At 30.0% G+C, this 15,211-nt stretch overlaps 1 protein-coding gene across 1 annotated transcript; it reads left to right on the forward strand.

Annotated features, from left to right (window-relative positions):
- Nucleotides 1-6,177: 6,177 nt before the first annotated feature.
- Nucleotides 6,178-14,426, forward strand: TRIADDRAFT_51325 (uncharacterized protein; the record flags this gene model as incomplete). Its single annotated transcript, XM_002107589.1, has 17 exons — nt 6,178-6,435; nt 6,776-6,913; nt 7,077-7,253; nt 7,339-7,446; nt 7,554-7,619; nt 7,750-7,953; nt 8,388-8,630; nt 9,341-9,404; nt 9,752-9,841; nt 10,000-10,150; nt 10,335-10,473; nt 10,609-10,719; nt 10,824-10,940; nt 11,165-11,428; nt 11,803-11,973; nt 14,000-14,087; nt 14,353-14,426. 17 exons carry the CDS (start codon nt 6,178-6,180, stop codon nt 14,424-14,426), a joined length of 2,463 nt encoding a protein of 820 aa, XP_002107625.1.
- Nucleotides 14,427-15,211: the final 785 nt, after the last annotated feature.

Genomic DNA, 15,211 nt, shown 5'->3' on the forward strand with positions numbered 1-15,211 from the left:
TTTGGCCAAAAATTCCTTTTTTAAGTACTTAGCTTATTTAATAAGTTCAACCTAAAATCAGTAGGGAACCCCTTGAGAGTCACGACTCCAGGTTGGGAACCACTAATTTGCAGCTTGACTCTTTTATTTAAACTATCAGTCAAGATTTATCAATACATAAGATTTATTCTGAAAACGGACAAAGTTAAACTGAGTAAAATACACTGCATAGCGCTCAGGGTACATTAACTAAGTTAGCTATATATCTGTTTACTTTCCTGTTACAAATCTCCTTTGTAACAAGAAACCGGGGCTTAAACACTATCTTCATTAGTACTTGTGTTCCCAACTAACTTAGGGATCTATCGTAATAGTACTAACTCTCAGCTACACAAAAAACTACTATTGAGTAATAGGTTGTGACGGAGTACAGACTCCGTCACAATTACCTATCGAGCGATGTACTGATATTGATTTATATACAGTATAACGTTTTACATATTTTAATAAGTAAGTACATACTTTCATATTACTATCCAAGTACCGTACATAATAATCACTGACGTTTATGCACTTTGCTAATTTTTCACTGAAATATGAATTCAGTTTCGTTTAAAGAGAGACTAGTGGTGCTACTGATCGCTCTGATGATAGGAGATCGTCAGTATTTAGAGTCGTATTGTAGGTAGATGTCGGGAAGGACAAATCTGGCTCATACACGTAGCGTTAGTTTGTCTCACGTTACAAATTTCGATTTGTAAAACATATTTAAAATTTCCTTCTTACCAAATTACACACAGTACCTACAGATGATAAAATATAGGATCATTATTTATTATTGATGAAGGAATTTATTAACTTGTAATCCAATTTTATTCTACCACCGCACAATTATAAAATTTAATTAATAGAGTTTAATCAAATTTATCAATTAACGTTATAAAGTTGAACTCAATTCTGGCGGCGCTAGCAATCTAGATTAATCGATACTATTTCTATTGATATCATCACGACCAAGTTCGTCAGTGGCCAAGGCTTTTAATCTCTTCGGCTCAGTAATTGTATTATTAGTTCATTTACAAAATTATTACAATAAAATAGCTATTCCAACCCTAAATGTAGCACAAATACAATAGTGCTTGTCTACTTCAATCAAATTGATATTCTATTGCTTTCTCTGTTGGAAGACCATCGTCAGTTCCTAGTTCATGTCATTCTGTAAGAACAATATTCCAGCCCTGCAATTGCGTACAAATATTAACTAACGTATTCATATCCATTTGTTTTCTGTCTCTTATCAACAAATAATTTTAATTCACATTGTAATAAATTTATATGAACATAAATAAATATTTTGCGATTATTATGTTAATTAAAAATATTTCATCCAAAAGTAGAAGCGATATAAATTTTTCTCAATCATATTATTTGATATCTACTCATTTATATGATGCGGAAAAATTTTAGACAAAAATCCGAAATGAAAACTTTTTTTATTGGTTCAAAATGGAAATCGCTATTATTTCTACAAGTTCCTTTTTTGCTTCCATTGATGTTAACAGCTGAATTATTGCACATCGACAGCTTCTTATTATAAACCAACCTAGATGGAATAGGATTGGACAATAAAATGATCCTAAAATATGACAGCTAAAAGTCAATTCAAAAACCAAATAAACCATCACGGTAATGTCGAGTATGAAGTTAAGCAAGAAAGCAGGATAAGGCATCTTTCAGTATAAACTTATCCTACCAAATTAACATATAATTATTTCTGCACGCTATAATTCAACCTTAAGAAAATACTGATAAAAATTTAAACTTATCCTAGGATTCATGATCATTCCTATTTGTTTCTTGACATATTAGCAATTTTACAAATAATATATCTTAAAATTTCCAGCTAGAATGAATGCAAAATGGTAATAAATCTGATCTAGAGAAAGCTGTATTTTAAATTATCATTCATTACTCTTGCTGTCTTATTGAATATATGTAATTATCTTAGGGTAATCTTATAACGAGCGATGTTTATTTATCTGAAAATTTAATTATTTTACAAACATTTGTCGTATGATATTATTGTATTTCAACTTTATTGCCGCTATTACTCTAAACCTTATAACTCTATAGCTTATTTCATAAGTTCGTTCATCCGAAAATAAATTACGCAAGGACTTCGTTCATTACTTTTAATAGTTTTGGTTTAAACAATTACCCTGCAGTCTTTATAAATTCTAAACAATAAAATTTTATCATTCACATGTATTATATGATTATATTTTGTGGATCAATTCAACTGAATCCAATTCAATCCTTTCAGCTACATTGGACAGGAAAAAAGTCATAATTATATATCATCGTAGTCATCATACGACATATACACGGTCTGAAAAGCAGAAAATATAAAATACGTAAGATTATTTTAGACCTTATTTTAACTACTTACTATTAATAGAAGACTAATCAAGATTAATTGTAGATCAAGCAAACTACAAGCTTTAATAAGTTTATCGCAAGCAATTAGTATTGAACAGAATTCAAAGTCGAACATTAGACGAACATAAAAATGAGAGAACTATCATACCCTATTCCCTCAAATAAATAGTTTACCCTATATAATAGCCAACTAAGTGTCAATTAGTCTGTGAAAATTAAGATATATAATTTTCAACTTCTTCAAATGAGAAAATAATGGAAAAGCATTAACATAGATATGTATTTTTTCCATTACTTGTAAAATATCATTTATTGTTTAACTATGTAATCTTTATGAGGTCAGATAGGCGTGTCTATCTTACTGTTGTACTGATTTTAAGCAAACGGCTATTGGGAATCATTCGAGCTAATGATTGAATCATTTTTTGATTATACGATTATGATCGATCAATTAATTCGTTAATTCATTTAAATTTTTGACATATGTAAGAGAAAATTAATATTAAGATGAAAATCAATGTTGAAATTTTAATGGTATATTGACCTTTTACTGACTAAGCTTGATATTGAATGCCGTAACCTTAATCCGAAATGTTCATTCGTTCACCGGCACGAAAATAACGATAAATGAAACAAAGCTGAGATCTTGATATTCTTTTTCCTTTTTCCTAGTCTTTCCTTAAATCTTACAATAATAGATAAAACATCGATATTTTTACTGGAAATTTCTAAAATTGTCTAAAACTTCGCTCGAACCGAAAAAGAAAGTGATAGCGTAAGAAATAAAGTCTTTATTAAATTTCTTTTAATTTTGGCCAAACTTTACAAAGATACTCTCAAATTCGAGCTACAATCGTGAACAATAACAAATGCAAAATCTTATCCACTTGTATATTATTCCTATTAAATATGATAGCAGACAATCGTCATCTTCCTTCGAATTTTTTCAAGTTCTTAATTGTCTGATCCATAAACACCGGATGATCAATTGTTGTCTATATATTAGCAGTCTGAAATACCTTGTGGCCAATGAAAGAAAATGTAAGACTAATTTTCAGTTACGAATCAGACAGTCATTAGCTTATTTAGTCTACGTAAATAACAAATAATTCATCATAGGCATAAAGGACATAGAATAACGTGGATAGAGGGGTAACTCAAGCATTGTTTCATAATACTGCTCGGAGAGTAAGGCCTTGGACCATTACCAACTGATCCATAAATATTCAAATCATTTTCAAAGGTTAACAGGAACTTAGGTGTCGACTATAGGTATGATGGAAATTAAATTCTGATGAGTTATTTCGGATTTTTCATATCAGTACTTTGCCTTTTTAATATGCTATTTTTAGTGTAGGTATAAGAATAAATTGACGATCAAAGCCTGAAAACCCTTCATCTTTTCCAGTAATAGTATTAATAAAATCTCTGATACTGAAACGTTTAAATTCTGATTTAATGATATTTCAAGGCCTGATAATTACTTTATGAAATTACTTGCCCTTAACATATACCTTGTACTATAGTTAAAAAATAGATTATGCAATGTATTTAAAATTAAATTTTAATTTTGTATTTGGTAATTAAATAATTACTAGCTATCATTCAGCCAATATGACAGACTATACCGATTCAGTAGCTTAATAAATTGTTGTACAGGAGCGCTTACCGAAAAATTAATCCATACAAATACCAGATCTTTCTATAATTTTGACAGAGATTTGGAATTGCATGAAGGTAGGACTGCTTTTGAAGCAAAGTTAATTCTCATAAAATACCATGTTGTCCCTTTATTTGTTTGTTTGTCTATCTAGCCTAGGTAATTAAGAGAAGTAATGACTAAAGCCTTAACGTTTTACTTAATTACTAAATTTAAGATATCTTTTATGATATGTAAACAAGATCTGAATCCTAGAATAGGCTCTAATAAAACTGCGATAGCCAAGAATCGACGTAATACATCATTCACTGTAGTTTGCACAGTAACACACGTAAATATTGCATATAAATGGTATTTATAGGTATCTAGAATGAGTAGATACTATTTCAATTTAAAATTAATACAGTATACTATTGAACGCAATATAGCCACATTACTTTAATGAATACAAGCTCACCTTTCATTTTAAATTGAGTGAAGTAATATTGCTATCATTATCATTATTACTACTGGTAAATGCTAAATTTTCGTGCCTGAAATTAGAGAGAAAAATTATTTTACATAATGTAAAATAAGACTCTATCCGTATAAGCCGAAATTTTGTGACATTGTTTAGGGAAATCTTTAATTAGAATTATTCAAATTCGATACTATAATAGAAACATTAAATTTTTTTATATTTTTAGCGTATATGCTAAATATCTGACATTGAATACTATTAAAATACACGTATCACAATACTACATTTAAGGCCATTAGATTAACTTTAGACATTTGGTAAAGTGCCTACCCTTATTACTACTATATTTTCATACTTAAAGTTTCAGCAAATGTGAGGAAGATAGTATTACTTTACTTTCCCTTATCTGACTCTTTAACAATTCGCACCTAAGGTCTCAACATAAATTGCAAAACTTCATGTCGTATCGTATCCTATCTTAATGTGAAATGTCTCTTAAAGTACATCGTTGCTAAAATTAAATAATTCGGTCTCTTATTTGATAGATACAAAGGGGATCTGAATAAATCTAATTCTATTAAAATTTCGCTAGTAAAGAGTATTATCGGTTATTTTTAAGAACTCTACTATGAACTACATTTATTTCCATCCTAAACAGCCACTCGTGATAGAGATCGAATGCAATCTTTTGACAACCATACAATCAAGTAGGATTATTCATTTTAATTTTAATAGCTGAATGAGTATAGTATATTGTTTGATATTTATGGCTTTGAATTCCGCTAGGTAAGTTGATTGATTGAATTTAATCAGTGAGGAAATGAAGAATATTTTCTCTATAATAATGTTCGCAAGTTACGCTTAATTGATACAGTGTATTCAATTTTCGTTCTGGTATGTTTTTATGGTAGCTATAAAGAACTAAAGGTATGCAAATAATAATATTAGGTCTACTTGATAGCTACAATTTATCATAAGCCAGACAAATACCTAAATATGTTACCGACCTTAATTTGTGGAATCTAGTAGCATACGTTGAGATGGTAATTTTGACGCTTTTATTGTCACTAACAATTAATTGAGGTTAGTATTTACTATAATGCCACTGGGCCATTTACTATATTAAATACAGAATAAATATGGGAAATATCCTCGATTATCGCTATTTCTTATTTAACATATTTAGTATAAGATATTAATCTACGTCTTTATTCGGGAATCTACCGCTGAATCTAAGAACTACTATCTGTCGGAATAATATTGATCCAATTTAGGTTACAGATTTATAACGAAAATATTGATATGACCGATCTAGGTCCTACTGCATGTATTTACATTATATTTAGCAATAGAAGTCTGAGAAGCTGGATAACAGTCTCCATACCCTTAATATAGTCTAAATGTAAATATTCACACATAAAAACTACTCACGGTAATTAAGTACCGTGACAACCTATATATATGATGAAAACAACAGTTATGTTCTCTACTACAACTTATTCAAAGTAAATCTATAATACATAAGCTTAATCTAACTTCTATCCCTCCGACGGTAATACCGCAGTGGTCATAAAAGAATTTGATCATTAATCATTTTTCAAACAGAAAACGGAAAAATCGCTATATCTGTTGGGAAAAAATGGCAAACAGGCTAATCATTATGACAGCTATCGCTTTCATTTTATCCTTAAAAGCTAGAAGAAATCTCGTTGTAGCCTGCCAGAGTATGCCAATGCAAAATCGACATCCGATCACTATCTTGGGAGGCTTTAGTTTAAGTGGTGGCTGGATTGGTGGTGGCTCTGTTGGTGCTGCCATACTAGGACTACAGCATATCAACCAAAATTCATCTTTACTACCCAAATACTACTTAAATATGACATGGAGCGACACCAAGGTAATTCTTACAAACTCTACATCTATCAATTCTTATTGTAATGCTACAAATGAGATTAAGACAGCTGTCCCGATCTTTTTTATTGCCATTTCTACATATCTGATTAGCTTAGTACATTTAATTTTACATAGCATTAATTATTTTACCAAGTATACCAATAATTTGCATGTCTCGGTGTATAGGCTAATCTTGAATATCCTCTGTAGTCTAAGATCTGAATTATTGGTCAAACTGCAAAGTATAGGAGCATAATTTAAGAAAATACGTTTGACCTACTAGGTCATTTGCAATATTTTCTCATCGATTTTAACTATACATAGCGAAATGATTACATATTTAGTGTCAAGCAGGATCCGGTGTGGAAGCTCTATTTAATCAGTTAAGTATAGAACCGGTTAAAATGTTAGTTTTAGCTGCAAGCTGTTCAGTCTCCACCATACCTCAAACGCAATTCTCTCAGCATTTCAAAATTCTACAGGTATCCTTCAATTTTTTGATAGCCTACTTAGGGCTGGATATTTTCATGACATCAATACTTTTATAATATTTCGACATTCAAGCTGATTAAAAAATTTTATATGAGCTGTAGATGATATGATAATAGTGCGATACTGAGTTTTATATTGATCTTAATAATTTAGTTATCTTATGCCGCTGCATCGCCATTATTGAATAATCGCAAGAAGTATCCAAATTTTTTCCGAACTTACCCATCGGATACCAACCTCAACCCTACTCGAATTCAGTTGTGTAAAAGATTTAAATGGAAAAATATTGCAATCATATATGAGAATGATGATACGAGGGTTTTCTACGAGGTTACTACTTAATCTATTTCATTAGATTGAGCCTTTCAGACCAATCTTGTATTAAATCGAATGATTATTTTTATGATGTTTTCAGGCTTTGAAGCCATTATTAACTTTAGCCAAAGAAAATAACATAACTATCACTGCACTACAAAGTTTTATACCTGGAAGTGATCCATTAGATGCTCTAATGAATATAAAAGTTGGTTCATTTTACATTATTAATTCTAATATACTATTAAACCATTGAAGAAATGAGGATAAAACTTACAATTTTACCTAATAATTTACTGTATTATATATCTATAGGAAGTGAAAACAAAGATTATTGTAGGAGGATTCTACGCAAAAGCGAGTCGTGCTGTTTTTTGTCGGGTAATAAATACCATTATAATTCTCTTTGATTAGAGCTACCTCTTGCATAAAAATTGATTTATCCAATATAAGAATAACCAAATATTGATTAATCTTGGTAATTTAACTATGGTTTAAACTCACTACCTAGGCCTATCATTTAAATTTAACTGGCCCAAGTTATGTATGGATGATCTATGGCTGGTATGGAGAGCAGTGGTGGAAAACTCCAAATGGAGTACATATTGGAGATGTTTACTGCAATAATTCACAAATGGAACAAGCTGTCGAAGGCTATTTCTCTACAGAAGCCGTTCCTATCTCAGTTCTACATAAAAAAACAATTTCTGGACTGGTAAAATGTTGCTTTAATTCCGTAAAAGCTGTGTGTTATTGTTTGGTATCATTAAGAACTTTACTGAAGTTTAAAACTTTATTTAGCCGCCAATTCATTAAGCATATCTCTTGAGATTGATAGTTCGTATTATTACTTAGCCTACTTTAGTTATCAATACTAAATCTCACGGATAAGCATGAACTGTAAAATTTATTATTTCGACTATCTGAAAAGATCTTAATGGTACCCTTTCTTTAACTTTTAAAACTGTTTCGAAAGAGCGACAGCATTTTTATTTATGAATGACAAAACTGATCGCAATCGAACATTAACAGCATCATTATATTAATTTTTCTGTTATATCATAGGAGTGTACAAACTCCATGTCTTTCTTTCAAAGCAAATCTGTTGTGTGCCCTTTTTTAATTTCGATATTACATTTTCGTCGTTAGACCCCATCAGAATGGGTTAACATTTACAGCAAGTATCAGGAACACCCAAAATTGCCAAAAGGATCTGAAGAATTAGCAGCATTTGCCTACGATGCAGTTTGGGCAATAGCTTTAATGCTAAATCAATCCATACCGAAATTGGAAGCTATCAATAAATCCTTACACAATTTCAAGTATTACGATCAAGATTTTTATCGCATTCTGAAAGAAGAAATGTCCAAAGTCTCCTTTCTTGGCATTACGGTATGTATAAAAAATTTATCGCATTTAGTTATGTGATATATACCAATCATGAGATTCCAAATTTTAGAAAAATAAGGGCTTTATTGAATCTTATACAAAGATTAACTACACACAGCTCTACTCTAGCCGAATACTACTTCTAAAGACTTCTACAACGAACTAATAGAATAATCTAAAGTTGCATGCTTTTATAATTTCCGTAGCATTCGCAGCTACAATCCGCATGGCAACCTTTTACCTTATTTTATACATAGTTAAATTATTCTTAGTAAGACTATTCTACTGCGGACCATCATTAATCCAATATGGATACGACTACAGTACTTACGTAGACATTATTCACACCAGCCAAAGTACAATGAATTAACCATATCATAATATATGATTTACAGTTCTATTTTTACCTATATATAGCCTTATTAGTAACTCAACACCTTACTGTATATAGTCATCTGTATTCTAGCATAGAGTCTCTACCACTACAGTCTATAGCTATAGCTACCAAATATTTCTTAGGATAAATATCTACCGTATATTATACTAAACATGGCTAACAGTCTACAATCACAATACTAGTTCCATTACAAGTTATTTAATAAATATTAAAACAGGTTAAATATATAGTATTTACAAATTTCAATTCCAGTCGATATTACATTCAATTATATGAAGATTTTGTCGAATAAAAGTATCAATATCTCTTAATTAAGGGCCCAGTAACGTTTTCATCTACCGGTGATCGATTAGGCCCAATGCTAATCGAAAGACAAGTCAGTAAGTAGACTATAATAACATTTAACATTAACAAATTAAGAAAGATACCTGGACCATCTGTAATTGCTCATATTTTTATGTTCAAAATATTTAAAATATCATAATTCCCTATGAGGAAATAAGAAGGCAGTTCGATAGACAGAAATTTAAACAGAATAGTTTTAATTCAAGGATGTAGCTTTTAGAAGTTACTTCAAAGCTGTAAAATTAATATACTACTACATTTTAAAGTCTTTTAGCTGTATAGTTAACTACTGAAACTGTAAGGCACAGTTTAATAGTCACAAATTTCATGCTTATTTACTGAATTGAATAATCCCTTTTCTTATTTGCATTAAAAATTAAAGATGGAAAAGAGATTGCGATCGGAAGATATTATACGAATCTAAAAAAGACTGTCTGGAATTATTCGGTTGAAATGGAATGGAAATTACCGGGTATAATTATTCATTAGTCATCACATTATACAGCAGCAAAAATTAAGATTATAACCCAGATTAAAATACTTGTAACGATATAGAACTAATTCACTTATAAATAGCAATATCCTGAATCAAAAATATTTAAGTTTTCAACATTTGAAACTGCATTTTAGGCAACAGGACGCCGACAGATCAAGTCAAAATAATTACTGTCGATATAACTGTGCCGCTATCAATTTATATTTCTATGAGTGCACTAGCATGCTGCGGAATCATAATGTGTATCGGCTTTATAATTATAAATATAAGCTACAAAAGATATAAGTAAGTCTTTTGACGCTCTGATGTCAAATTTACGGTCTAATTTTGTTGCAATAAAATTCTAATCATCGCTACTTAATTATCACTCTACTCTTGTTTACTATCCCAGTACATAGTGATGATAAAAGACTAATGAGTATATAATCTACCCTGATTCTAACTTTTGAATGTGTTACTATTGCTATAGGATTATTAAGTTATCAAGCCCAAATTTAAGCAACTTCATTGCCGTTGGCGCAATTTTATGCTATATATCCGTTATTTTATTAGATCGATACACTGAATTAGCCCCTATCCATGGTCTCGTTGCTATTTTGGCTTGCCTGGTAAGAGCTGTAAGATTAACAATATCTGATATAATCATGGAAATTTTCGATTAAAAATATGATTGAAAAGTATGATTACTACATAAAACTTAATCTAATTTGTGAAAAGTAAAGTAAAATATAATTTCGAATCAGGGAGAAGTATGGTTTCGAGCTATAGGGTTTACTATGGCATTTGCAGCTTTATTCGCTAAGACTTGGAGAATAAAAACTATCTTTAATTCTACTATAATAGTCAAAAGAAAGGTAATCTAGAGCTATCCATATAGCAAAAAAATCTATTTTTAGCTCTAGCAAGATTTTTCTAAAATTTGGGCTACGTTATCTTCCATTTATTATTGATGTGCTAGGTCATGCGAGATCGAAGCCTATATGGTATTGTTTTTGCAGCTGTTCTTGTGGATATCATATTACTATCCCTACAACTGGCAATTGATACAACCACAATTGAAATTAAAAATCAATATGTAAGGCTGCTGTAGTAATAACTTGTAGTATCGCCAACCATATTAATTTTGTAATTCAATTTACTTTATCATTTTCATTAGTATTAATACAGAAAGTAGAGTTGAATGGCTAAAAATGTCAATGTAATAGAAAGAACAAGTTTTAAAGCCATTAGCAGCTATTAATAGATAAATTTATACTATGAAATATATCACGTATCCAACCCTTGATTATTTTCATTCAGGTTTCATCTGAATTGAACGGCTACGAAGACACTATTTATAATTACATTCGACATGAATGCACATCCCAATATGCTATTGCTTGGAGCATTCTTCTGTGGGGAACGAATGGTGTTTTGCTATTTTATGGGGCCTTTCTGGCATGGAAAACAAGAAAAATTCAGCTATCTGTTGCTAATGACTCTAAATTCATTGGCTTGGCTATTTACAACGTTACAATTTTTGTCAGTTTAGGCATATTTGTTAGTATTACGCTACGTGATAAAGTAGACATACATTATGCTACTATGGCATTACTGATACTCATCGCAACGACATGTACTACCTGCTTGGTCTTTGTTCCTAAGGCATGTTATGAACATTTTCAAACACAAATATTGTATTTATAATAAGATTTTATTTAAAGATGTAATATAAATGGTAAAATGGAGACCATAAATATGGAAACTTGGACGGATTCTAGTACCTCAAATACGTTTGTCAAACTTAACATGCTACTAATAAGTGATATCAATATGGAAGTACTGTATCGTTGTCGCTAACGAAAATATACTGTATTACAAACCAAATCATGCAGAAGCTCTATAATATAAGACATTTCCAGGAAAATATTAATCATTGCATCGTTTTATCTTTTCAGATTTTAGCCTTAAAGCATGAATTGAATCACAAAAAAGACGTTCGATTATCAATTCATAATTTAAGTGTGAATCTTAGAACTATTACTCGGCTCCATCTAAATGATTTTGAACCTAGAAATAACTTAGAAAGAGACTGTTCAGATTCATCACTAGATACCAAAATCCATAAGGTTAGTTTCTACGAACTGATCTAGAACTATTAGCAGTTAGCTTAAAACTTGGCTATCAATTATAATAAATGGCAAGACAGTAATTTGCTACAAAGTAGCTTTTATACAGCAGCTGCAATAAAACGCAGATATCAAAAAACGCACATAAGAATATACATATGACCATTTTATAAATTTTTTTAGATGCAGTAAATATTTTTATAAAGGTATTTATAATTCTTCTATTATTGTCTAAGTACTGATAATTTATATCTATATAGAAAGAAATATCTTAAATTAGTTGATTTTTCGATAAGATTCGAGTCTATAGTTTGTCTAACAAGACATGCGGTTGCAGACGATAGTAGATCCTTAGTATTTTAAGTTTTACATACTGTAGACAAATGTTACAGAGGACAATACTAATTGCAGACATGGAGTAGTTAAATTCCTCGTTATAAATTGGTTATAGCGCAACAGTATAATATCTTATTGATATAATCTCTTGAGCAAAAATAAAATTTAAGTCTACTTTTAACGTACAGTAGTCCAATATATCTTGTCAGTCGAGGCGATATTTAAGGCTCAATATATCAATAATATGACAAAATACTTTGCCTATTGGCAAAACTGATTCTTTTGGCTGATAAATAGTCAAAGAGGAAGCAGCAACATGTAAACTGCATACTCGTTATTACATACTCATTATTAGCACTAAATTTGTAAATGTCACCAAACTTGTTCATAATTGTTTGCATTTAAATTACAATATGTACAACAAGGATTATCCTTGTGAATTTTAAGGAGTCATAGTCATAATACTAATTAACGGCTACCTACCGATGATCTTAAAATAAGAGTCAGCTTAGCTTTCTAAATGCTAAATCTCATTATATATTCAATTCACTTGACAATACGAGTACAGATGGACATACATAACTATACTGTTATATATTGTGACATCGTGTGACGTCACTGCCGTATACTTTAGCTCTATAGTAAAAACAGGAAGAAAAAACAATAGAAATAAAAACAGAGTTATTGTCTAGTTATATTGAAAATTTACTTAGTAGATCACTAATTTCCAAGAATATTACTAATCATCACTTAATACTCTTATAATACGATGATCGGGTAAATCAAGTTACAGATAAGACTCAAATCTAGCTTCAACATGTTAACACCTTCCGTATAAGTATTAAATAAAGTAATTCGGACCATTAATAATGCTATCACCATAGCCATAATATAAATCGCGTATACTTGTACTTCCTTGTTTACTTTATCAATTTTATGACATGACTGCCTGGTAGTTCATTTTATATCAATGCAGTTCATTTACATTTATTAAGGCAATTCAATCTATCGAAAATATTCGAGACACAGATTTTACTTTCGAGTTTTTTATCATTAAATTATGTATCGATATGCGTAGGTTGAGGTCATCGTAAAGGAAAATTGATAAATCGCAGCGAATTTTATAGTCAGTGGCATCTTTATTTAATATAAAATGTGATAGCATGAGTGTTTGAATGCTATTTCGCTCAAATAGACTAGTTTTATAGCCGGCTTACTTTAAATATTCTTTAGAGCTTAACATATAACGAAATGATTAAACATGTATTAGAGACGAATGCAAAGAATGTTAATTAGATTGAGACAATTTAGCGGTCTACTATGTATTATGGTACTGTTTATCTACGGTAGAAGCATAAGTTCTGAAAATTGAAATATATATATATAGCATTACGCATTATTATCAACCTACCCCATCAATTTCTATATTTACTAACTAACGTTAAGCTATTTCACTGTATAAATGATGATTTAAAGATGATATAGCAAGTGTACAAGGCTTCGCATTCTTGACAATAAGATCAAAACCTTTAGATCACCTGAACATAAACAAATTAAAGTAGATAAAATTCGATCTACAACGCAACTTTACCAAGCCTCATACTATCGTTAATTAAGTTAATTAAGTGAAGCTCTATTTGTACTCATTAATGATATAATTTATCCTTTTTTCACTTAATGACTTTATCAGCAAAAATTGAAGATACTAGAATTGAAAAATCAACTTAATGAAAGGGATTCAATTATGCAAAGAATAACATCAGGCCCAAAACTAACAGGTAATTCTTTATCCATCACTCATACAGTAAAGCTAAAGATTATCTTAACAGTGCACTATTAATTCGATTCAAAATTTTTTCTCAAATCAACACTATGAATGACATTGAAAATATTATATTTCGATTTATTCACCACCTGGAATTGGATTCATTAGCATCAAGAAAGCGCATAGCTAACAAAGGAAGCAGTATATAAATTTCATTATCGAAGTAATAACGAACAATTTACAAGTTAAAGTTTATTATTCTATATGAATTTTTTTAGAAGAATCGAAAGCTATTTCTACTTCCGATTACCTTGACATTATTTGCGATGGAATTATAATGAGCACTACTTAGCTGAAAGTGGTTCATTATCATTCTGTTTATCAATGGTAGTGCTTTTGGCTTGCTTTATCATAATATTTATCAATATTTATCAAAGATTTGCGCTGTAAGGCGAATAAAATTAAAATTTATAAGTTATCAATGAGTTTTTAGTTAGATGTAATAGCATTTAAATAGCTACTGGTATTTCAATCCTGTAAAAATTTTTACATAAATAATCTAATGTATTTACGCTTGATTTATAACATTTTAAATAGACTAAATAAGCATATTCATATTTTCAAATAACAATAACTCCGTAGCCTTAGTAATGAAGATAACATAGCTACCAATTTCATCATGTTTATCTAACGCATTAAGGTGTAAAAATATTTTTATCACTACATTTAAACCATAATTATTCATTTATTCTTTTATAATCTGTGACGTTACTATGTCAATACTTTTTCTGTTAGCAATTGCCGCCTTTAATCAACTCAATACAGTGTAGCTTACTTAAAATAAAGCCTAAATTGATATAAAGATTAATCTATTTTCGACGTCAAGAAGTTCATCCCGGAATTAAGAAACAATTTCATCAATTATGTGCAAATTACCTTGCGAAAATAATCATTTACATGTTTTAGTCTATAGTGACACAGTGATATAAAAACTAAATACTATTCAATACTTTCTATATTAATCTAAATCTATCCACATAAAAAAGCACACGTATAAATATAGGGAAGTCATCTTTATTTCCTGCACTACTGATTAAAAGATTCGTTATTTGAATTTATTATTATGCAATCATCCAC

The sequence above is a fragment of the Trichoplax adhaerens genome, genomic scaffold (genome assembly GCF_000150275.1).
Source record: "Trichoplax adhaerens TRIADscaffold_1 genomic scaffold, whole genome shotgun sequence".
Classification (NCBI taxonomy): domain Eukaryota; kingdom Metazoa; phylum Placozoa; class Uniplacotomia; order Trichoplacea; family Trichoplacidae; genus Trichoplax; species Trichoplax adhaerens.